This window comes from Anoplopoma fimbria, chromosome 13, assembly GCF_027596085.1.
Source record: "Anoplopoma fimbria isolate UVic2021 breed Golden Eagle Sablefish chromosome 13, Afim_UVic_2022, whole genome shotgun sequence".
Taxonomy (NCBI): domain Eukaryota; kingdom Metazoa; phylum Chordata; class Actinopteri; order Perciformes; family Anoplopomatidae; genus Anoplopoma; species Anoplopoma fimbria.
Window position 1 is genome coordinate 9800715 of NC_072461.1, and position 24065 is coordinate 9824779.

The 24065-nt window shown below is 41.3% G+C and overlaps 4 protein-coding genes across 10 annotated transcripts in view; 3 read left to right on the forward strand and 1 right to left on the reverse strand.

Annotated features, from left to right (window-relative positions):
- Nucleotides 1–2837, forward strand: part of gpat2 (glycerol-3-phosphate acyltransferase 2, mitochondrial) — a 111404-nt gene extending 108567 nt beyond the window's left edge. For all 5 annotated transcript variants that reach the window (XM_054610376.1, XM_054610374.1, XM_054610372.1 and 2 more), the window contains 2 exons: nucleotides 188–243; nucleotides 2311–2837. In XM_054610376.1, the coding sequence (XP_054466351.1) occupies nucleotides 188–243; nucleotides 2311–2427 (173 nt within the window). In that variant the 3' untranslated portion in view covers nucleotides 2428–2837. The remainder of the gene's footprint in view (nucleotides 1–187; nucleotides 244–2310) is intronic.
- An 865-nt stretch (nucleotides 2838–3702) lies between these two features.
- Nucleotides 3703–10027, reverse strand: fahd2a (fumarylacetoacetate hydrolase domain containing 2A). Of its 3 annotated transcripts, none has more exons than XM_054610887.1 (8): nucleotides 9801–10027; nucleotides 8702–8973; nucleotides 7895–8111; nucleotides 6519–6578; nucleotides 6269–6431; nucleotides 5489–5597; nucleotides 4819–4906; nucleotides 3703–4641 (listed from the first exon to the last, which is right to left on the reverse strand). In XM_054610887.1, exons 2-8 carry the CDS (start codon nucleotides 8971–8973, stop codon nucleotides 4579–4581), a joined length of 972 nt encoding a protein of 323 aa, XP_054466862.1. In that variant the 5' UTR covers nucleotides 9801–10027; the 3' UTR covers nucleotides 3703–4578. The 3 variants fall into 3 exon arrangements, with proteins under 3 accessions (XP_054466862.1, XP_054466863.1, XP_054466861.1); XM_054610888.1 differs by lacking the exon at nucleotides 9801–10027 and adding an exon at nucleotides 9761–9788; XM_054610886.1 differs by lacking the exon at nucleotides 9801–10027 and adding an exon at nucleotides 9664–9790 and having other exon boundaries at nucleotides 3704–4641.
- Nucleotides 10028–10261: 234 nt separating this feature from the next.
- zgc:152830 (uncharacterized protein LOC767682 homolog) lies at nucleotides 10262–16245 on the forward strand. Its single transcript, XM_054610885.1, has 16 exons — nucleotides 10262–10389; nucleotides 11031–11072; nucleotides 11203–11293; nucleotides 12123–12271; nucleotides 12354–12462; nucleotides 12705–12832; nucleotides 12928–13027; nucleotides 13217–13292; nucleotides 13403–13488; nucleotides 13919–14023; nucleotides 14142–14217; nucleotides 14319–14437; nucleotides 14519–14602; nucleotides 14690–14747; nucleotides 15481–15662; nucleotides 15764–16245. The coding sequence occupies exons 1-16, from the start codon at nucleotides 10277–10279 to the stop codon at nucleotides 15899–15901; spliced, it is 1656 nt and encodes a 551-aa protein (XP_054466860.1). The 5' UTR covers nucleotides 10262–10276; the 3' UTR covers nucleotides 15902–16245.
- Nucleotides 16246–16774: 529 nt separating this feature from the next.
- On the forward strand, nucleotides 16775–20298 carry pcna (proliferating cell nuclear antigen). Its single transcript, XM_054610675.1, has 6 exons — nucleotides 16775–17315; nucleotides 18534–18631; nucleotides 18746–18813; nucleotides 18908–19102; nucleotides 19554–19677; nucleotides 19790–20298. Exons 1-6 carry the CDS (start codon nucleotides 17095–17097, stop codon nucleotides 19864–19866), a joined length of 783 nt encoding a protein of 260 aa, XP_054466650.1. The 5' UTR covers nucleotides 16775–17094; the 3' UTR covers nucleotides 19867–20298.
- Nucleotides 20299–24065: the final 3767 nt, after the last annotated feature.

Genomic DNA, 24065 nt, shown 5'->3' on the forward strand with positions numbered 1-24065 from the left:
CCTCCCCTTAAAAAAGCATATATTACGATCAGAAACTACCCAAAAGACACCATTCAATAATGCACAGTATAAAATCCCATCAGTCCCACAAGTAACTGCTGTGCTCCGTTATCCCGACCTGGTTTTTCCTTGTTGAGAATCTGTCTGTTCTTTTGATTCATGTGTGCCTTTGTGCTGCATCTCACAGAGAGCTGCTCGGAGGAGGCTGCACGCACTGCAGTTAGATCACTAATAGACCTGGGGGTGAGTGACAGCCTCTCTCTGTGTGTGTGTGTGGGTGTGGGTGTGTGTGTGTGTGTTTTTAAATGTATCTTTCTGCCGAGAATAACAGCTCCATTCAGGATTGAAACTTTAGGTGCAGTCCAACTCTCAAGAAGTTCAGGTTTAACGTTGATCCGTTTCGGGGCGTGCCTCAATCCAGCCCAAATACAGAGATAACCTCTAACAATCAATCAGCCGCTGGCAAAGTTTTTTTTAACAATATTCTTGAGCTTTCAGCTCAGCGTGAGCGGGAATCCAATCTGATTTTGCTGCAACGAGAGAGAAACTGAGCTTGACTCGAGCCAGCCATATCCAATCATGTTTGAGGCAGAAATGTCGATCTTTAAAGAGAATTCACTGGGCCAAGGACGCAAGTGATTTTAAATTAGAAATTGGGAGAGTGTAGCACGGGCAACACTTCACATTTTAGTCTTTGAAAAGAACAAATACACTAGGAACCTATAATCCTGCTTGTGTTGTCTATATCTACTTTAACTCTACCAGTATTATGTTTCAAACTATGATGGATGTTATTTATTTATTTTTTAACACAGATTTAACTGCTGTGAAGGGTCACAGAGACGCCTCTAAATAGCTGGAATGGGTGGTGTACTGAAGTACAGATTTGACATACATATACTGAAGTACATCCATTTCACGCTGCCTTTGTACAGGATGCAGCGTGTTAGCAGAGCAGCAGCTTCAGTGCTCCGTCTGTCTCTACGCATGATGCATTCAGGCACAGTATTGAATGTAGGTCAACTGTGTTTTGCAGCGCATTTAGCCAAACAAACCTTGTAGTTGCCTGCATGAAACAAAAGACAATTGTCTTAAAGCTCAAAAATACAGTTTGGGTTGTGTTAACACACATATAGCAAAACTGAGAAGTAAGCCACTGGACTTTTTCTGCATTCATATGGCAGCTGTAGTCAATAGCTACTTTATTGATAATTATTTAACATACATAATATACGATCAGCAATAAGATTTGTTGTTGTATATTAAACTATCCAGCAGATATGAAAGATGTAACGCGCTAATTTCTCAGGTGCTGGTAGCATTTTTGATCTTTGGTCAGATTCTAGATTCTATCTGTTTCCCCCTGTTGCCAGACTTTATGCTAAGCTAAGCTAATGGCCTTCTGTAGCTTTATAAGAACCGTACAGACATGAGTGGTATTAATCTTTTCATTTAACCCTCAGCAAGAAAGCGGATACATTTATTCTCCATAATACCGAACAATCCCGATGAGTACCTTGTGCTGGTATAACAGCGCTGAGTAAGATTAATATGTGGGGAACCCGTTTCTAAGGTGACCTGATATAAAAACACATTTTCACGTCCGGGGGAAGCTTGTTTTTTCAAGAAGTGCAAGAAGGAATGCAAATGGTTTATAAGAGCCTCTGTTATCTTCATCTGCACAGAGCCTGCAAACAACAGCAAGGAATAATGAATAGGAGGAGGGCAACATAATCTGAGAACCGAAGAGAAACACGTCGATTCTAGTCATAAAAAAATGGAGGAAACGGCAGATCACTCGATAATCTGATACTGGCCTTTTTATCCATTCTATCCATAGATATATTCATCAGGGTATCTGCACAAGTTCCCCCTCAATTACAATTTAGCACTAAGCCTTTTCAACTCAATAAAGTAGACTGTATCTGCCTTCATCAGTCTGCGGGTTGGGAATCACTGCCTTTTAAAAATAGAGCATCATTGACCCATATATATCTGCAGAGATCTCATGAGGCCATTATCAACTTTCTTATCAAGGTTGTCAGTCAGAAGCGATCGTTATCTGGCTTGTTTAAGGATTACACAGCTAATTCCACTCCCTGATGTCAAGATGGCTTGATTTCTAAGATCTACAGGTCAAATCTGTGTGCGTGTGTGTGTGTTTTTATTCAGCCTCGTGGGAAAAAAAAAAAAAGAGACACACCACTTAAGATAAGACAAGCTCTGAGCTCGCAGTGTTCAAATAAAGGTTACTAAATAAAAATGTGTTTGCGTGTTGAGCCCTGACGGCAGTGTTTGTGTTCGCCTCAGGTCCTTTCGGAGGAGCGTCAGAGAGGAGGCGTCTTCCTTGGCGTCGGCCCTTTGTTCCAGTCGTCAGAGAACAAGCAGCAACTGCAGCGCTTCATCTCCCAGTACCTCTTCAATTAATGTGTTTAACTGTGCGGCGTGACTCAAGGGCTTTGTTGTGTTGCAGACTCTGACCTCATCCTCTGTTCGCGTCAGAGAAGCTCGTGCTCGCCGTTGAGATGCATGCTGAGCAGGTACGCTCGTGCCTTTTAGGTTAATTGCATTTTGATTTTTTTTCAGTGATGAGACACTGATTTTAAGTTTATCTTTAGTAATAGCATTAGCATAAAGCCACAGGAGACGAGGATTATGAAGTCCCTGTAATCAGCTGTGAGGACTCGGTGCGGCTCGTGTTTGGACCACGTTTGTGTTGTAATGAAGGCCGCGAAAGTTTTGTTTGTAACGCGAACATTAAGTTTATTTCTCAAGTTGATCAGTTAAGCAATGTTCATGCTGACAATAAAGAAAGTGTGCCTACTTCATCGTTAACTCCACACATACGAGCTGAGTGGGTTCCTTGTGCACAGACTGGTTACAAAATGATTTACTGTAGTATATTATGCTGCTTCTCACAAATATGATTTCCTCCAAATAGCTCATCATTGTAACTTGCTGTCCTCCTGAATGTAGATCTTTGTGTGCTGACTCAGACCTCAGGAGAGTCTGTCTGTTCTGACGCAGACCTTTTGACACCGAGGCGCAGAGACAAATCGATGCCTCTGAGCCGTCTGTTTGCACAGTTGAGAGCCAGCGCGGCTGTTTTGATCCTTTTTTAACTCAAAACAAAGCTGCAGTCGATCGTCTCCAGTCGACCGTGAAACTCTACTGCCACCCAGTGTTGATCCGACTGTCAAAGCCTCCATGCTTTTCACACACGCCTCCCTGCAGCTGGGTCTGAAATCCATACTACACACTACTGCAGGCGGTATCTGAATGAGTGTGATCACAGCTTCAACTACCAAAAAAACCCACATTTAATTGATTTCTTGTATAATAATGCAGGAATAGTATTCTATAAAGATCAGGATATACTACATACTTAACACAATTACTAAGTTGTAATGGGACACAGAGAACACTGAGCTCATTCAGTCTAATACAACAGTCCTACAATAATCCTCCTTTGTGAAGTTTGTAATGGTCAGTTTGTTGAAAGTCTTTCAGAGGTTTTGATTCAACTTCATCATCGTTGTGTTGGATGTACTTTATCATGTGGTTAAACAATAAGAAGTGTTTATTGGTCCATTAAAATGGGAGTAGACTACATTTTATACTTACTGCCCATTAAAAATCAATGCAGTTACACAGCACCACAAAATTACCCGAAACGATCTTATAATTAGATAAACAAACTCGGCACTAATCTTTTTCAATGTAAGATTTATTGCAGGACTGTTATTTTTATGATACTAATTACTGTACGGTACTGTGTACCCAAGAAATGTAAGCTACTTTGGACCAAATCTCCAAAACGTAACGTTGAATTTTGAATCAACTAATTTGAAAAAAAAAAATATGACCATGTAGAAAAAGTCACCTTACTTAATTGCAAAATGAGTCCATTCAGTGCGGGGATTTCTCTAAAGCTGTTATCAGTGGGGAAAAAATTATCTTCAGTGATCTAAGCCAAAAGAAAATGAATCAAGCAGGTACATGAATCAAAAGCAGATTGAAATTATTATGAAGAATTTCCTCGAACACAATATAAGGGACAAATTTGAAGACAGCGTTGTTTTTTTTATTAAATAAAATTCCTCTCTTTAATGAAAATAGGCCTACTTTTTATGAGAAAGTATGTGTTTGAATTCTCTAAGTTAGTCGAACTGTTTTATATACAATTCATCATGAATATTAAACAAAATGAAAACCCTTTTTTACACATTAAAGGGTCCTGAGGTTCATCGTTTGTGCTCTTATAGCATGAGTGGGTGGCTGCTGATTTAGAGGGGTATTTTTACAGCTGGCGATGACTGTGACTCAATGACTGAGGTCAAGCTGCCGAACAGCACACTGAGTCACGTAATTATACTGTTTCCCGAAGTAAAAATACAGTGTGTTCCTCCCTCACAATCACTGTAGTATCACGAATAAAAACATTCAGAATAACATTCTATCAGAAGAATGACATTAAACTTTGTGGAAATAGTAATTCATTGTGTGAAGCAGGGGATCAGAGGGGCAGTTTGTTTAACAGGTGACATTCCTTCATGGTCTGTTGGTGTTCTCAGCAGTTTAGACCACTTTGTTGATAATAGAGCCTAATTGGTCGATCTGGCACTCCACCACGTCTCCTTTCTGAAAGGAAAAACAGTTAAAATACAACTTTTACTCCTTTTAAACTCAACCACTCCATCTCTACCTATTAAACCACTGTGTTAGGGACTGTACACACATAATATGCTGCCATTAAGTTCTTTTGGATGAAGCGAAAGTAAAACCTGACACAAAAACCAGTTTGCTACATTAAGTCACCTTGAGAAAGACGGGTGGCTTTCTGAACACACCCACGCCTGGAGGAGTGCCTGTCAAGAAAACATCTCCTGGAGTCAAAGTCACAAACCTGACAGAGAAAACACAACACACACACACACACACACACACACACACACATACACAGTGGCGGTTCAGGTTCAGATTCAGGAGCAGCAAAGAGCATGACTTGCTGTTGACTGTGGAAAGTGTGTCTCATAGAGTTGGTCAACAGATTAAAAGCATGCAAATCACACGCATAACATCTCCAAAGTATCCCTGCGGGAACAGAGTTCCTGTGAAACGGTGCCGTGGGCTGCCATTGTTATAGAACGACATTGGCATCGTCACCAGTGAGTCCGTCTAGGAGGGAAAGGCTTCTCAGATCAGAGAACGCTCCAGTTGGTCAGTGCACCTTGAGGGCCCAAAGGGTGACAGCCGTGGAGGGAAGGTCTTAGTTGAAGCATGTAATTTCAGCTTCGGGTCCTTAAAGAACGGAGGCCAAATGCACGCACAGCGCTCCTTTTTTTGGATTAATTTATGACACATTTGCATAATTCTTTTAATGGAAAACTCAGCTCAGGTTACTGAAGCAGAAAAATGTCAAAGTTGCGTATATAGATATATATTATGTAAATCTGTGTGAAGTTGCAGAAGGACAGAGTGGACTTACTTTGAGACCCAGGCCACCAGCGCCTCCGTCTTGAAGATCATCTGATCAGTGTTGCTGCTCTGGACTGTGTCTCCATTAACCAGGCAGCGGACGCCCAGGTTGTGAGGCTCTGGAGGGGGAATGGGAATAAAAAATAAAAAAAGACCTCAATTGAATTTACACAGCTCCTGAATGCGTTTTCTGCCTGCCATAGGCAGCAACATGAGATTTCTTATTTTTGTGTGTGGTTTGTAAACTAAAGTGAAACAGATTTTTTTTAGCAAAACTTAAATTCACATTTTTTGTATTTTTGGGTTAATCCATCAACGTTCAGTTTGAGGTCATGTTATTTGATTAATTATATTATTAAACATCATCATAATGTAAAGCTTGGAAGTATCGACCGATATGAGACAGAAATGCCAATAAGTTCTTGGGCTTAATAGATATCCTGCTTTATTATGCTTATATTCCCTACAGGTTTTCTGTCATTCTTTGACATTCGGTATGACCGTGAAAAAGGTTGAAAATTGCATTCTTTAAAAGTCTTCCATTGAGTTTGGTTATCACAAGCCTGTAAATGAACAAAGGACATGTTTTTATTAGTCTAAGGGTTATAGTACATTTATATCCTTGCCTCTGAGGTTAATCAGATACAGATAAGATCTCTGTATTGAGATCGCCTCAATCTAAAATAAAACACATTCATCAGGAATGTTTTCACCAACAGAGATCTATTCATCATAATCATGTGATTCACCAGATTGTCTCTCCCTGATGAGGTTTCTCGTTCCCTCTCACCTTTCACAGCATCGGTGGTCACTAACGCAGGGCCGAGGGGACAGAAGCTGTCAAAGGTTTTTCCCAGCAGCCACTGCTTCCCGTTTCGCTTCATCTGCCAGTCGCGTGCGCTGACGTCATTGGCCACGGTGAAGCCGGCCACGTGGGAGAGAGCGTCTTCCTCCTGAGCAACGAGAGGAGAGGAGACGGAGTCAGAGACGCTTCTTCAACAGCGTGGCAGACAGAGGTGATGATGAGACGCCACGCTCACCTTGATGTGTTTTCCTCCTCGTCCAATCACAAAGGCCAGCTCCACCTCCCAGTCCACCTCCTTCAGTCCGGCAAGAGATGAAGCAAATGCAACAGTACAAACTACACATTATTGCCAAGCAGGTTTTAAGTCTGTAGTGTCTTTACAAAATAAAAGTCAAGTCAAGTAAAATTTGATTTGGGTGTAAATCAGAGCAATAGAGGTGCTGCTCACACCGGCAAAACATTTCAATATTCAAAATGTTGGGGAGTGAGCGCCAAAGAGCTCTTTGAAAACAAAGAATTGAATTAGTTGATTTTGTCCGTGGCGTTTAAGGACATCCAGCACCACACTACCGGTTTAATTTCCCGTTCATATAAACACTGAGGTCTGTTGATTTTGTGTATGGACTTTGGGAGAGCGCAGTATTTGGTCTCTTAAACGAAACATGACTGATAATGTAGTGTTAATCTCTTCCTATAATATGCTAGAAAAAGAACATCTTCAACTGGGAGTGAAGTTATCTGGTTTAATTATGATGTAAATTAATTTGTCTTGATTTTTATTTCAAGACAAGAAATAAGAGAGAGGGAGAAATGACTCCCGTTTCCTCCTGTGGATAAAGTTTTCACTCAAGTACTTTCTTCGACTAAACACTAAAAACAGTTTAAAGGGGTTTTTCTGGGGAGTTTTTACTTTTCAATGCGAGGGCCCAAGGACAGAGGATGTCGTATAACAGGTTGTACATTTCTTTTATTGAATTTAGTATTTTCCCACACATTGCTTAATTTTACCGAATTTCTCAAATTTAATTCACCTGCTTGATAAAATGCAAAATCCTAAATAGAAATACTTTTGATCCAAACCGAAATGTTTAGCCCAGTAAAATCACTGGTTCATTCTTGCTCTCTTTTTTTTAATAAAGGAATATTGCAAAATCTAGACGCCTACTTCAACCTTAAGATTTGGGGGAAAAAATCAGACTTCTTTTACTGCCTCAACAAGTATTTGACTGCAACTGGTCCATAACTTTGCAGCAACATAGATCATACTTAACACCCGTTTCATCTTCTCTCCATTGGCTCCCTGTTACTTGTAGGACTGTTTTATAAAGGTTACTCTTGACATAGAAGGCACTACATTAGATCGAAAAGAGTTGTTGTGGGCTCAGACCACTAAGAGCAGCCTCAGGTCTTCAGAGCTGAACTCTGAAAAGTGAACGTCCCTGGAACGTCCCACAAACCAAATCAATGCACATCTTTAAAAAGGCTTTGCTTTGACTCTTTCTTGATTTCAGTACTTTTTTTTGGGCTACAATACTTATTGCATTCCACCTTTTTTCACCTCTTTTTTTATGAAAAGTGGAATATAAGTAAAGTTTGGGCGCTGGCTCTCACCTGGCTCTCTGAGGGCAGAATGATGTCGTCGTACGGCCCTGTGATGGTGTTGGGGAATTTGTTGAAGATGATGGGTTCTTTGGGGATTGGGGCGTTCTGCTCCAGGCAGTGGTCCCTGTAGTTCATACCCACACACACCACCTTCTCTGGGCTCAACACAGGAGACAGCAGCTGGATGTCTGACCGCTCCACCACACACTGACCGGACGACAAGGCTCTGAGGAGGAGGAGGAGTTAGCAAGAGGATGGAAGAGGAAGATGCTGAGGAAGGTGAAGTTGTAGGAATAAAGAGAGGATGTAGGGAGAAGATGCTAATCTAACAAGTCCATTTAGGAAGATGATGTTTCACCACAACGATGAAATGGTTTAAATCATTTAGGAGGAAGATGCTAATCGAGGAAAGGAACAAGATGTTGATTTAAGAAGAGACAATTTAGTTGATTGAAGAAGATTCTGATCTGCGTTTTACGATGAGCGTGATTTATAGACATGATTACACAAGAATAGGTTGCTGAGTTAGAAACGCGGCTATGATTTGAGAAGATGAAATATAAGTGATTAAACAAGAAGGTTGTTGATTTAGGAGAGTACATTTATTCAGGGGGAAAAAATGTGATTTAAGGAGAATACAGTTACCGTGACGATGATTTATTAAGATGTCGAGGAAGAGGACGATGATTTTGTGATGAAGTAAAGCAATTAAGGAAGATTATGAGGACCAATTAGGAAGAAGAAGGCAATGATTTAAGAGTCCAAACAGAACACACAAACATATTTAGTAAAAACATGAGTGGAGGTGTTTGATACCTCTGTGCACACTCCAGACCCTCGTCTCCCAGCTCCAGCAGCTCTCTCATTGTCGAGGGCATGGAGGGGTCAAACGCCTTCAGATCCACCACGCCAAGCCCTCCGCCGCCTTGCTCCACTCCCACCCTGACACCTCCACCGTCACCATGGCGTCGAAACTGCACCAGACGCATCGCTGCACCGCTCAGGCCTCTCCTCTGTGGGTTTGATGCTGGTCGCCTTTGAGGGAACAAACTCCTGACAATGCAAAAGGAGCGAAGAGGAAGTCTCATCTGTTGAGGACGCGAGAAGTGACAAAGCAGAAGACAGACAAGCAGAGAGGAATATAATTCACATGTCATTAAGACAAACTTTAAATAGATTGCAGCATCTGCACACATAAAAACCTCCCTTTATCATCCTATTTATAATATTTTTGTTATTTATCAATTCCCTGTTAGTCTATTAGATGCCATTAAATAATACAAAGTGCACACAAACTCTTTAAATTTGTACAAGAGATAACCAGGAAGCAAATCTACACATTAGAGATGCTGGAACCTGAGAAAGTTTGGCATTTTTTTCTTGATAATCTTTTATCAAAGCCATTTCAGTGATTAGAGTCCATGCTATTTATGGATTTATTGAGTTGTGATTTCAGCAGTGGTCCTGCTGTGAAGTTGAAGCAGCTGAAAACTTATGCATCAAATACACGTGGGAAAACAGTTCTGGTATGTTCCTATGAAAATATGTTTTGTTCAAATTGCTTATAGTCCCCAGGCTGATTTTTATAATCTCATCTGACTTTAACTGACTTAAGAGAAAGTTTTAAACTCTCGACACTCATAGTGTCGCACAAATGGGTCAAGTACGAATCATGTCAGCATATTTGCCACAATGCACAACTATCAGTCCCTGCTGTCACTAAGTCATAACGACAACAAAAGCATGAACACGGCAGCGGGTAACAGCTGCCTGCCTACCTGCAGCTCGAGCTGACGCGTTGCAGTTTGATTTTTAGCTGAGATAAAATGACATATCAGGAGTAAAGTCACACTGTAACCTGCTACTGAAAGATACCTCTTTCCTGCCCTTTGTACCGTCTCTAGTTAATACTCACCTCTCCGGCTGTGCACAGAAAACACTGCGTTTAGCTACTTCCGGTTGGTGTTTGTAGTTCACGAGGTCAGCCCAGTCAGAGGAGAGATAAACTGTCAGCGGAAGCTAACGACAGAGTGTATCCGTGATTGATATTACATTATGTCAATATAGTATTCATATATTAGTCATAAAACAATCTAAATGCTAATTTTCTCTTCTGTTCAATCAGTTCTGGAAACTACAACTCCCTACTGTATCCTGAAATGCGCCTTCACGTACAGTGGGAACTTTCGTTAACCTGAAACAACAACCGTAAGCATGATTGTCAATTTCACTTATGTGGGTAACCAGAGTACTAGTACACACTTGAAGTACTCCAACCGGAACAAAAAAGTAACTACTTAATATCAGTTGACGAGAAGTTGGATTTTACGACTGAGACACTGGTAATTACGAGGCACGAGAAGCCCGCGGAGGCAGCACGAGTGTGTCTTAATGGATCATGTGATCAACCTGGAGAGGACTGAAGGGAGGACCCGTTGTTACCGGCTATCAGCTGTCTCTTTCAACCCGAAGACAGAGGAGAAGGAGGACAAAATGTGCACCAGGTGAGATTAATTCTACTTTTATTAAAACGTTACGCTCCTGATTTGCTGTTTTTGGTGCAACGGGTTTCTATAAGTGTAGCCTACCGCCGCGTGCGCTTTGTGCACGAAGAGACCCAGAGAGGTTTTTGTTAAATAGGATATCCCCCCTTACACAGCTGTTGTTTAATGTGTTTTCTTCAACTGGTTTAATTAGGACATTTATTTTAGGTTTAGTCATTTAAATGATCCGTGATGCCTCATTTGTTGGTAGAACATCTGATCCTCTCATGTTGCAAAACGAGCTTGTTCAGATCTGGATTCAGTTTCCACTAAAAGGGCCCACATAGGTTTTTTGGTGGGGTTTTTTTGCTGAGATTTCACTTTCAGTCTTACTATGCTTCCTTTTGTGTGTCATATGATGCCAGAAATGTCTGGTGAGAGTAAAACCCAGACTGGTTTACAGATTTATAACAAAAACTGGTAAAAACTGGTGAAACAGCTGAAAGCAGCTCTCAAAGGTCTTGCAGGTTTCCACACTTTGACCCTCTCTGTTATCTTTAACCTGCATTGTAAAAAGCTGAGTCTGACTGCATCACGCTGTCTACTGCTGACACTGCTCATACAAGAGGAAATCACTTTTGTCTGTGTGTTCCTCTGTGCAGCGTCCAGCCTGTTGAATGGACCACCGACCTCAAGAACCAGAAGTGAGTATCGACAGAAACCCTGCACTTCCTCTATAGCTGCCAGGGTGTTGGGAATTTATTTTGTGCATCTTTAAAACAGACCGTTTTGTGGTAGATGATGGGGTTGTCTCCTCCTTCTTCTTCTTCTTAGTTTTGATGGCATCGTGTTGGTGACCAGGAGCCATGACACGCTGCCCTCCGAGCTCGAGTGTCTGAAGGCACCGCTGCAGGACTACAGCTCTGTAAGCCTCTGTTCTTCCACCACCTGCAGCCAAACACTACCTACGGAAACATGCATTTCCTCACCTGACCCTCCTTTGTCTCTATCACACCCAGACTAAATTGACATGAAAATCCGTTCTCATGCAGGACAGGAGAAAAACCCAACAGATTTTAGGATTTATTTTGACTTAAAATTCAGTTACCCTGTATCGATTCTCAAAATCCCTAGTTTGTAACATGTGCATTGTTACATGTAGACTGTAGGTAATGTTATAAATTATTATTTTAAGGATGCATGATGTGTAAAACATGTGATTGTGAAAGTAGTGCTTATGATAGCTGCTGTTTTGTTCGATGAAAGATACATTTTAAGTTTGCAAAATATATACTTTATCTTCAAAATCTTACTCAATTGAATCATATCGGGACTTTCTAAATCCAAATTGAATCTGATCGGGAGATTAGGACCATAATTCAACCCTGTGTGAACTTTGGTTAGATTCCTATTTCCCACCTCTCCACTAAAGCGTTGGTTACAATCCTTAAAAAGGATAGGAGAGCAGAAAACAACATGAATGATTCACAAAGTAAGATTCATTTTTTCGACATTTTAGATGTTTTTCTTTTGTACAACCAATGAATGTAAGTCACAAGTAGACACTGCTGCAATTCAAAGGGTCAACTTTAAATATTACTGTAAACAAAGATTGGACTGTGCATAGTTTTCCTTCCAAATCTCTGAATTGGCACCCATCTTGGTATTTCATGTGTTCACCAACAAGTGGTGGTGTAACGTGTTCTTCTAGTGTTGCTGTGTGGTCTTACTATCCTTCTCTGCTCTCCCTCCAGGTGGATAGCGGTCTTGGGGAGGAGGTGGTGGTCCTCAAGGTCCCCGGTCTCCCTGGTAACCGCCTGGTGTTTGCCTCCACCGGCCCGTTAAACCGCGACTATGACGACGTCAGGCGCTTCAGTGATGCAGCGGTCAACGGCATCAAAAGGTCAGTTAAATGGAGAATATTTTCTCATATTTCAGGTCCACCTGGTTTCTTTGTCTCTCGCTCACCTGCGTGTCTTCTTCAGGGCCTTGAAAGCAGGCATGCAGCGCCCCCTGCTGGTCTGCCCTCCACACAAGGACTACAAGAACAGCACCATGGTGGCTGCACTCGGGGCCCTTCATGCTCTCTACATGGTGAGATGATATCTCCTTATACAGGGCTTACATAAAGATTCTATACACCAACTGTATTTTATGCACATCGGATCATCCGACTGCTAGTGGACAGTTTTAAAGAAGTATTACTTTTCAAATACACTGCAAAAGGTGATATAATGTGTTCTGTGGTTGTATCTGCATGAACCTAGATATAAAATGTTAGCTTTGAACATGCTAACATAAAAAATATATATATATCTTTTTCCCCCCCAAAAAAGCCCCTGGAAGTGAGGGAAGGGAAGGTAAAACCCACCGACTACAAGGTGTGTGTTCTGGGTCTGTGGGCGGCGCAGGAGGCTCAGGGACGGAGACTGGTGGAGCTCGCCGATGCCCTGGAGAGTGGGAGGTGGGTTAAAAACACTTAACCTCACTCTCTGCTAAGATTTAACGTGTGGTGGTGTTCACTCACTCACCACCGGCCGTCCTGTTTCCCCTCCTCAGGCTGGCATGCCGGGACATCGGCGGCTCGGACCCCGAACGTATGGCTGCTCCTTGTGTGGCCGATTACGTCCAGGAACTCTTCAAGGACAGCCCCGTGAAGGTCCCAAGACACTTTATATCATGATCCTCTGTTAGTTTTATTGTGATGAGAAAGTCCTCTGGTGTTCCTCCTTAGAATCACAAAAATGTGTAGAAACTATTTCAGTCTCAGTCTGGGAAAAGTGTGTGTTGGTGTTTAGTTCCAGATCCCAAAACATAAGAAACATAACATGTGTTCATTGACCTTCAGGTGGAAGTGGTGAGCGACGTGAAGGTTCTGGAGAAAGAGTATCCCTGTCTGGCTGCCGTCAACCGCTGTGCCGACTGTAGGAGAACATATTTAGTTTTTATCACAACAAACATTATTTGTTCTGTTAAATATATTTTATTTTTAAAAGATGTTTGCATACTTACTCATAGTTTCCTCCTCATACAGGCGTTCCCCGTCACCAGGCCAGAGTGATCAAGCTGCAGTACTGTGGAGACGGACCGGTCCAAAAGACACTCATGTTGGTGGGAAAGGTGAGAAGAGACTCTGAGACTGCTGCCCTGAACCACTGAACGTTTATGGATCAAAATAGAATCAGTCATTAACTCGCCAGGAGAGAAATGCATATTGTACAACAATTAAACATTGAAGTTTGGAACTATGGTATATCTTTTATAATGAAATCACTTTAATAATGTTGCACAAGCAATAGTAAATGGAGAAATAGGTTTATGTTTGTAAGGTTTTTTAGAGCTGCAAATGATAGCTTTATCAAACTATAGTTTTATGAAAGGCGCCTGAAATGGAATGGTGGCGATGAATCTAACTAATTTAATATAAGTTTGTATAAAAGTGAGCAAAAGATACTTTAAAAAAATACCAGATGTCAGTCTGAATTACAGGGTAATGGTGTAAATTAATAAGACGTGACGAAGCACATTCTCAATATGTGGTGTTTTCCAGGGCATCACCTACGACACCGGTGGAGCTGACATCAAGGCTGGAGGTTTCATGGCTGGGATGCACAGAGACAAGTGTGGAGCTGCTGCTGTGGCTGGCTTCTTCCAGGTCAGTGACCTCCCCCCACCCACTACACCCAGTATGGACTGTGTAACTTCAAGTTTCAAGCATTGTTTTAACTTGCAGCACTGTTTTTTCTTTTCTTAACCCCCTCCTGCTCTTTTAGATTTTAGCCAAACTGAAGCCAAAACATCTGAAGGTTATCGGCTCCATGGCCATGGTGAGGAACAGCGTCGGTGCAGGTCGGTGTAATCCCACTTTTTTTCACCCCATCATGCCTGTTCCTGTTTGGATTTCTGTCTGTGGGATCTGTGTTAGACACCCTCTGTGTGTGTTTCCTCAGACTGCTACGTGGCCGATGAACTGTTGGTTTCCCGTGCGGGTCGCAGAGTGAGAGTGGGAAACACGGATGCCGAGGGACGCATGGTGATGGTCGACCTGCTTTGTGAGATGAAGGAGAAGGTCAGAACATCCCGTTATTAATACCTCCTAAATCATTTTCTTCAGTTCTATCCTTCTCACTCTGATCATCTGTGTCTGCAGGCGGTGCGTGAGACTTCTCCTGAGCTGTTTACGATTGCTACTCTGACCGGTCACGCCATCAGAGCCATGGGACCCAACTACTCTGTGAGTACTGCTGAAATACTGCAACTTGAATTCGCTGCTGTAGAAATCCTTGTTTGTACTGAGTTCACTTTTAAATGTTCTGTGTAGATCATCATGGATAACGGACCGGCTCATCGCAACGATAACGCTGCTCAGTGGCAGAAAGGTGAGAAAACTATACAGATCAATTTAACGGTAAAAGTTTGTTTTTATTCCTCCACGACGGCCGTGGCCGGAGGCATTATGTTTTCAGGTTGTCTGTCTGTCTGGTCCATTCTCATGAACGCAATATCTCAGGAACGCCTGGGGGGGAATAAATTAATTTGGCACAAACTGCCACCTAGACTGAAGGATGAACCGGTCATAGACCCTATATAAGAAGTTGATATAGTCACAGTGACGATGTCCATTGGTTTGAGGCCATTTTGAAGCCTCGAATTTGACATTTCGGCTGTCACCATCTTGGCTTTTTGCAACCAAATGTGTCAAGAGGGCGGAGCTAAGTATAACAGAACACTGAATAAGACCTTTCTACGCACAAGAAAATGTAACTATTATATTTCATGAATTGAAAACACACTGCCAAAGGGTTAAAGACAAAACACAGATGTTTGGGATGACATTGGTTAAACTATTCTAAAACATAAATTGGAATATGGCTTAATTATTTGCTTAATTATTGACTGAGGTCTACATATCTTATCTCTTGTGAAGTCTTTGTATAATTGCAATAACGTGGGCTGCCCAGCAGATGTCACCATTTTGACTTTATCAAATACTAATAAACCATAGATAACTTCCAGCACAACTGCTTCAGTGATTTTTTTTTTTTTATGCTCCAGAGAGCTTTATTTCCTCCATCACTAATAAACACGTGGTCTTCCTCTGTTCTCATGCAGCTGGGGAGGCATTGGGCGACGTGTTCGAGGTTTCCAGTATCAGACGAGAGGACTACGACTTCCACAAGGGAAAGTCTGAGTACGAGGATATTCTGCAGTGTAACAACCTGCCGTCCACCGCTACACCTCGAGGACATCAGACCCCTGCAGCTTTCCTCATCATGGCCTCAGGGCTTGACAAGGTGCTCACATGTTGTCCGACTAAGTAATTATTTATCAGTAAGTGTGAAAAATATAATATGGAGTGCAGTGACTAACTTTTATTTCTTAATTTCCAACGCAGCATGGTGTGGATTCTAACACACCTCTGCCGTACTCCCACGTTGACATCGCTGGGTCCAGTGGTCCTTTCCCAGGTGTCCCAACAGGAGCCCCCATCCTCGCCATGGCAACCAACTACATCCTGTCTGATAGTCTCTAAACGGTTACCCACAGTATATAATTAAATCCCTGCCACAACACATCCTGCAAAATTTGCAATCTTCATGTCTGCCATTCCTTAATACCTCAGATTGCTTTTCTGCAAAGATGTTCTCTCTTTTCTAAGATCTTGTGACCCTGTTCTTAAGTGGCCTGAATCTATATCTCTATATATATATATATATATATTATATATATATATACACATATACTCAGGGGTAAAACGAAAGTATAAAGTTACCATCCTTTTTATATGCGTGCGACAAACGGGGGACATGGATTAGTGCTGCTGTGTGTCAGTCGAACCAAATACTGCTCATTGATCAATAAAAGAAAATAGAAAAAGCTTGCTGTGTTTGCGTTTAATTATTTATTACAGGTTTGCATATTACACATAAGTGATCACAGTGGAAAGAATAGGGGGAATAAAAGTTGCCCCTTCTACATATGTACATGTATGCCCCCATATGTACCCTCACATATACTATACACACTAATATACAGTACATATTATGTCTACATACAGTATTAAAAAATGTATTGTTGCTATGGTATAAGAGAGACCAAACTCCTTAAATAGTTCAAAGGTCTTTGTGTAAAAAAAAAAGTGTCCTCAAAATATGTTACAATTGATCTAATTTTAATTGTCCATAGACACCAGATCCATTATTACACTTGAAAGGGTGAAAGGTCCCTTAATCCCTTTTCTTGTATACATTTGAAGATGTGTAATTGTGACAAACTGTTATATAGCATGTTTATTTTGTATGTCCTATGACTACACCTTCACTAAGCATGTGCGTTTGATAATGTACATATATGCATTAAATATTACACTTGTTTTAACATGGTCTCAAGTCTCGTCCTGTGGTGACTGTAGTCTCGGGGTTGTCCTCTCCAACATGGCGGAGATCAGCGCCCACTCGCTGTCAGAAGGCGACGACAACGGACACGGAAGTGACGCAACGACGCCGAGTCATTAAAAGCTGACTGTAGCGCGCGCTTACAGCTCAAATCTTCCTTCTGCTGCGAGAGTAGTGTCCGCGTGCTGCTCTGCTGCTAGCTAACAACACAAAGCCTCGACTCTTCGGAGAGTATCACCGTCTCCTCCGCTCAAACGGCCTCCACCTTTGACGGAGCCACGTAACCATCTCCTCGTTAGACTCCACGCAGACTTAAAGCTCCACAGCCGCCATGTTTGAGGCTCGCCTGGTCCAGGGATCCATCCTGAAGAAGGTGCTGGAGGCTCTGAAGGACCTGATCACAGAAGCCTGCTGGGATGTCAGCTCGTCCGGCATCTCCCTGCAGAGCATGGACTCCTCTCACGTCTCGCTGGTGCAGCTCACCCTGCGGCACGACGGCTTCGACTCGTACCGCTGCGACAGAAACCTGGCCATGGGAGTCAACCTCAGCAGGTGGAGCCAACACTAACATTAACACTAACATTAACATTTACACTAACATTACATGCCGCTCTTCTAGCGCAGATAACCTGCATATGATGTGTCAATCTGTTGCTGGCTTGTAGAGTCAGCATAAGCATCTGCTGACTGAAGGGACGCTAGTTTGAGAGGTTGAGCCGATAAAGTTTCGTCGCTGCTTAAGTTGATGTAAAAACATCTGAGGTTTGGTTTATACGCTCAGAGCAAACTATTAACGTTAGCGTGTAACGTTAATAGTTAGCTAAATGTTCACTTTAGCATCTTTTGTTAGCATAAATAGCTCCGTGTCTAATATGTGGAGCCTACAAAGAGGGTAGCCATCTTGGTGGAGTGCCCGGGCATGTCTCTGTGCCGGACTGAGCCGTTAACGCTTCACCGTCGGTGTCTAAATGGATGTTTTCATAATGTATCGTTTACGAATCGGTCATTTGGTTTAAAATACTATTTTTGTTCAGTGTCATTAATGACGTTACGTAACTCGAGAGCCGGCGCAGTTTGAGAGCAGACTGCTACATTGTCATTACGTAGCGACGTCATTTGAGCGCCAAATGCTGTGCAGGGATGGTTGGCGGGAATTGTTGTTCAACCCGGGAACTTCCACTTCCGTTGCACTGCCGCCTCTCTTTGTAACGTGACACCGGTGCTCTGGATGATTTTAGCCCGTGAGCTTTTGGTGATGTCCCGTTATTTACATATGTCAAAGCACAAACATGCATTACTTTAAAGCAGTAGATGCATTTTAGTAGGCTTTACTGTATATATGTCAAAAACATGTTATTGGTGACATTTAAAGAGCAATTCATGTATTGTGAAAAAACTGCAGATTAACTTTAAATTTACATTTATTGAACACAATATGCTATTGAAAACTTAAGACAATGGTGAATTTATCAAATTGCTTTCATTCCTCAGCAGCAGCCTGAGACTCAATGATATGAATTTGAAATCAGTCTTTCAATGTATAAAATTGTAAATTTCCCCACTGCGGGACTAATAAAGGATTATCTTATCTTATATTAAAACAAAAAAGTACCAGATACTCACACTTGACAGTGGGAAATGTTTATTTTTCCTATAAAATAAGACTATTAAAAAGTGAATAATTATTCAAATAATGGGCACATTTTATTTCAAGCTTTTTGACTTGTGTTTTTTTTGTGTCAAAAACTGACTTGTGTCATTTTCATACAGTATGTCAAAAATCCTGAAGTGTGCAGGAAATGAAGACATCATCACCCTCAGAGCAGAAGACAATGCAGACACACTCGCCCTGGTGTTTGAGACGCTCAGTAAGTTTTTGAGATATTGACATTAAAGCAGTATGACATAAACTTGACAGATCCAGTTCAGCTCTGTTTCTTCAGGATCAACGTCTTATTTATCTCTTCTTTTCACTCTTACAGACCAGGAGAAAGTCTCAGATTACGAGATGAAGTTGATGGACCTGGATGTGGAGCAGCTCGGCATTCCAGTAAGTCATATTCGTCCTGTCCCGGTCTTTTGGGCGCCGACACACATTATGCACACCGTCCCTGACCTTTCTGTCTGTCTCTCTGCCCTTCCAGGAGCAGGAGTACAGCTGTGTGGTGAAGATGCCCTCTGGGGAGTTTGCCCGTATCTGCCGCGACCTTTCCCAGATCGGTGACGCTGTCATGATCTCCTGCGCCAAGGACGGAGTCACGTTCTCTGCCTCGGGAGAGCTGGGCACAGGAAACGTCAAGCTGTCCCAGACCAGCAATGTGGACAAAGAGGACGAGGCTGTGAGTATGAGCCCTATATTGAGCTGAACTCTGAAAAATGGTGGAGCCAGACTCAAAAGTTTGGGTCATTAGTAACCTAATGACTTTGGCCAGTACTGTTAACATCAGTTTAATCTTTTTATACATGATTAATTAAATAAATAAAAAATTACTCAAAGTATTTGTCGCTGAATTTATGGGGGGTTTTTTCTTTAAAAAGCGAGAATTAAGTTCTGAAAACAATTTTTGATTGACAGTAAATTAATCTGAAGCTATTTTGATTATCATTTTCCAGCTTCTCAATACTGAAGTCTTAACCTTTTTTGTGTTTTCTGAGTTGGACAAAACAAACTATTTTAAGACGTCTCCATGAGCTACTTGAAAATGGGATTTGATGAAAAGATTATGGAAATGATCTAATGCTGACCCTACTTTACTTTTACTGATGACCATTCCTCCTTTCTGTTTTTAGGTTACTATCGAGATGAATGAACCCGTCCAGCTGATCTTTGCCCTCAACTACTTGAACTTCTTCACCAAGGCGACGCCGCTGTCCAAGACGGTCACCCTCAGCATGTCTGCTGATATCCCCCTCGGTAAGTAAATCAGTCCTTTTTTTTAGTTACTGGGAAAGTCTTTGTTTGGATTCTCAACACTTTTACGGAAACTTCTGTGGCATTAACTTGATTTCTTTTTGTTTTTCTTCAGTGGTGGAGTACAAGATTGCCGATATGGGACACGTCAAATACTACTTGGCACCCAAAATCGACGAAGAAGCTTCCTAAGCTGTTTGATAACGGCCAAACAAGGGAGAATAGAGGAAGGCAGGCGACTGGGACTTTTCCTGAGTGATTGACAGGCTGTAGTGATCGCATGGTGGTCGATGATCACTCAATTTCTTATTTCTTGTCTGAGATTCACAGCAGAAGGTTTTATAAACTGTCATCTGTCAGCCACACGAATGCCATCTGTGTGATGAAGCTTCAGTGTTTTGACTCTTTAGATTTCAAAGCAACTGGCTGTGTGGTTCAGACTGCCCCGATGTCAATTCCAGCACTCCTGCTCTCTATTTTTTGCCCGTCTTGGGAAAGCAGATATCGATTATCCCATTCCTTCTTGTAGATAACACATTTGTAAATACTTCCTGTGGTCAGCCAACCCCAAATGTTTTTGTATTCATTGATTAAGTCCAAAATAAATGATTCAAGTTGTTTCCAAAATCCTTTTTTTGCACTTATTACTTTTTGTGGACAAAAGATTTTGACTGAACACTTTTCTGGGTTTTTTTTTCTTCAAGGTCATTCAATTTTGATTTATTTTGAATAATTACTCTTAAAATCCAAATTTTAAAGTTAGTCTTTGCCAACCATCTTACTGCAGTGTATTAAGACTCCTTATGCTCACAAGTAATACCCAGAAGCAGCAAGGTAAGGCCTCCTGCCTTTAACTCTTGATTTACAGACAACAATCCAAAACTATCCCCATATTTAAACAAACTATCATGTAGGTATTATTCCCCTTAAGGTATTTATTGTAACTGTGATAATATTTGTGGAGCTGACTGAACTGAAACAAAAAATAAATTCTAAGAATGGCACTATCTATTTCTACCACATGTTGACTTAGGCAGACAACACATACCTGTTACCAAACAACCGTGGTCTTTATTCAATAACTGAAGCTGTGCCCTTTTTTGGGGGGTAACATGTTAGTTGTTTTTACATCTTTGGGCCTCAAGTGAGTTAAATGAAACTTGAAAGTTCAAAGGGCAGAAGACTGTAGGAGCTGTTAACAACTCAGACATCTGCCATGTGGAAAAAGGCACACATTTAATTGAGTTTAAAGCATATACAGTTTTAATGTAAAATCCTAATCTGAAAAGTAACTACAAACTATAGTTTTTAAATAATCTCAGTTGAGTGAAAAGTACTTGACCTCCCTCTGAAATATAGTGAAGTAGAAAGAAGCATAAAAATGTAAATTAAGTACAGGGGTAAAAAAAAAAAAAAAAAAAAAAAAAAAAAAAGATCACATCTGTCGCAGTAACCATGTCCAGACACTAGGCGGTGCTCTTCCACTACTTTAGTTTTTTCTTCTGTGGAAAAGAGTCATTAAAGTCGTCCTGTCGACTCAAATTTGTAAACTCTTTTATTCTTAAGAAATCTCATCTCATTTTCAATTAGACCTTTTCCCCTATAAGGACGAATAGTTAAATGAATCACAATGCGTATGGATCTATGGAAAGCACCTGTCGCATACAACAGATGGATAACCCCTCTGTCCCGCTGCCTCAATGCATTTATGTTACACGTTAAAGACATTATGACCTCACGGAAGTCACCAGAGCTTCAGGTCTGTTTCCATGCAGGTCAGTGTGAAAACTGAACATGACTGTTAAATATTCAGAGGAGTCACTTAACATGCAGCCGTGTGTGTCTGCGTGCGGCGGTCCTCTCAAAGCGTTAATCTGATTGACAGCCTCACCAGGCCGGTCTGAACCGACAGTCCCCACTGCACACCGACACGTGTCTGTGATGGGGTTATGTGACAGCAGCAGAAAGCAGCTAGCTGCTACAGACTGATACATGTGGCCTTTAGCGACGTTTATATTTGGTGTGTCTGCTTTAGAGAATGGCAGGACATGTTGGGACCACTCTCTGATGCTAGGAAGCTAACGGCTACAGCTAGCGGCCGCTTGGCTTATTCTAGTTAGCTTAGCACAAATACTAGAGAAACAGTTAGCAGCACTCTGAAGCTAACTAACACTTGTATCTTGTTTGTTTAACTACAAAAGCTGAAGTGTACACGCGAGGTTTCAACGTTTTATCGGCGGTTATGGTCAGGACCGGTTGCCTGGCAACCACCGCGGAGTCCAGCCGTTAAGATGGTGTTCTGGTCGAGCGGGATCAAGCAAACACATAAACTAACTAACTAATGAATTAATTAACCAGCGTTATATGTAATGTGTTACTTAGTGAACTGTAGTAGTGCTGGTAATGTTAGGAGTATTTGTTTTACCTTTGGACAAAGCCAGGCATGCTCTTTCCTCTCTTAATGCTAGGCTAACCTTACCGGCTACTAGCTAGCAAAGTCACATGACTGGTTATGAATCTTTGTATCCAGCTAGTGTTAGCACAATTAACTAGCTGGCTAATTAGCACATTTTACTCTCCACAACAAAGCCATTAAACTATTCCCCAAATGTCAGACTCTTACTATCTACAAGTCCATCTTTCTGTTGTTATTTATTTTATGTCCATTATTCCCTTAAGGAGGCATTTTCTAATTTTCCGGGCCATCACTGTAAAATCAGATCCTCATCTGATCCTAACTGCCCTGGTTGAATACAGAATAAAAGCACCCTGGGGAGAGACAGCAGAGCATAGACAGAGCAGATTATAACGCCACAGTAGATTGCCTCTCATTGTAATCCCAGACTCCTCTGCAAAATCAAAGCTCATCTGCTGAAAGGGGCTGAGCTCCAATAACAGCTCAGTAGGAAAAGAGGATTTTTATTTTTTGTGAATTTATTTATGGCAAATACATTTGATAAATGTATTTTATAATTCCCAATATGTCTGTTTGAGTTGTCTAAATCCGTACCAGCTTTCCACTCTGCTCTGAAATGTTCTTGAAAAAGTATTAGGGAAGCTGCACTCCAAGTATTTTATTTTATAAAACTCAATGTACTGCAGCTGTGGATTTACCTGATTGGGGGCACTGTGTTCCAGATAAGAGAAGAAGTGTGCGTCCTCAGATGAAAGCAGAGAAAAAGAGATGGGACTGTCATTTTACCAAGTGACCGATGAAGCGAAGCGACGGCACAGCCATTTAAGCTGCCTCAATATTTAATTAACCACCGCCATGCAGGTTAAGATTAATTACTTCCTGTAACAGAGCAAAGAGGGTTCAACCTGATTGGGGTTTCCGCTTCTGAATTGGCCCCAATTTCAGACCGCAATGCTTCATGATGACGAATACTGTCAGGGCTGTACTTATGAGTTAATGGTTGGAGCAGATTTAGACAAAATCAGGCCAGTCAGACAATATATCTTCATGTCAGAGCTACATAGAGGTTCAAGTTTGAAACTTAGCAAACCTTTTCTGTCACGCTGACTTGATATCACTCTAAGAACTCATAGAATTTTCAAAGCAATATGAGACAAATAACGGAGCCCTAAAATGCTATATTATTTGTACCAAAACGTGTCAAGGGGTAAGGTCACAAAAGGCTCAAACAATCTATACCAAACAGAGATGTAAATGCTCTAAGGAACCCTTTAAATAGCAAACACATGGCCCTGAAGTATTCAATTTAACTGGTGAGATTGATTTAAAAAGAAAAAAATATATATATATTTTATCAAAGTATTATTGTGAATGCCGTATAATACAATTGGGAGACCTTAAACCATTTTAATAGTTTCTTTGGTATGTATTACCAAAACTATTGTTTGGGCCAATAAAATGAAACACCAAGTTAAGGACTTTAGGCCAGTCAAACAATCTTGATCTCTAGGTTTTTTATCTTTATGTCGGTCGATGAGTTCAAAGAAATAAAAGTAAACTAAAAGACAAAACTGATGTGTACCGAAGTCCTCACAGAGTAATGCAAAAATTACAATCACTCCACAAGTTACCTCAAATCTCCACTCTCATCAAACATTTACATTGGCTCGTGTTTATTGTAGTTTTCTGACAAATCAGTTGCACGAAAATAACAGTTTTACTAGGCTTTCAGCAGAGTTTGAGACTTTCTTTGATAAACTAAGAATGAACTGCATGACAGGCTCAAGATCAAAATCAAGCAATTATTTGAGTGTAATTCCTCCATATCTTATTGCCTTTTTTGTCTGCTTAATATTTGCCTGGATGTAGCCTGTTGTATTCATGTGAACCTGATCTCCACAGTCTTATCGTGAGGCAGCAGTCCTGTCTTTTCTCTCTCTCTCTCCTCTGTCTCTTTCTGGCCTTTAAATTGCTT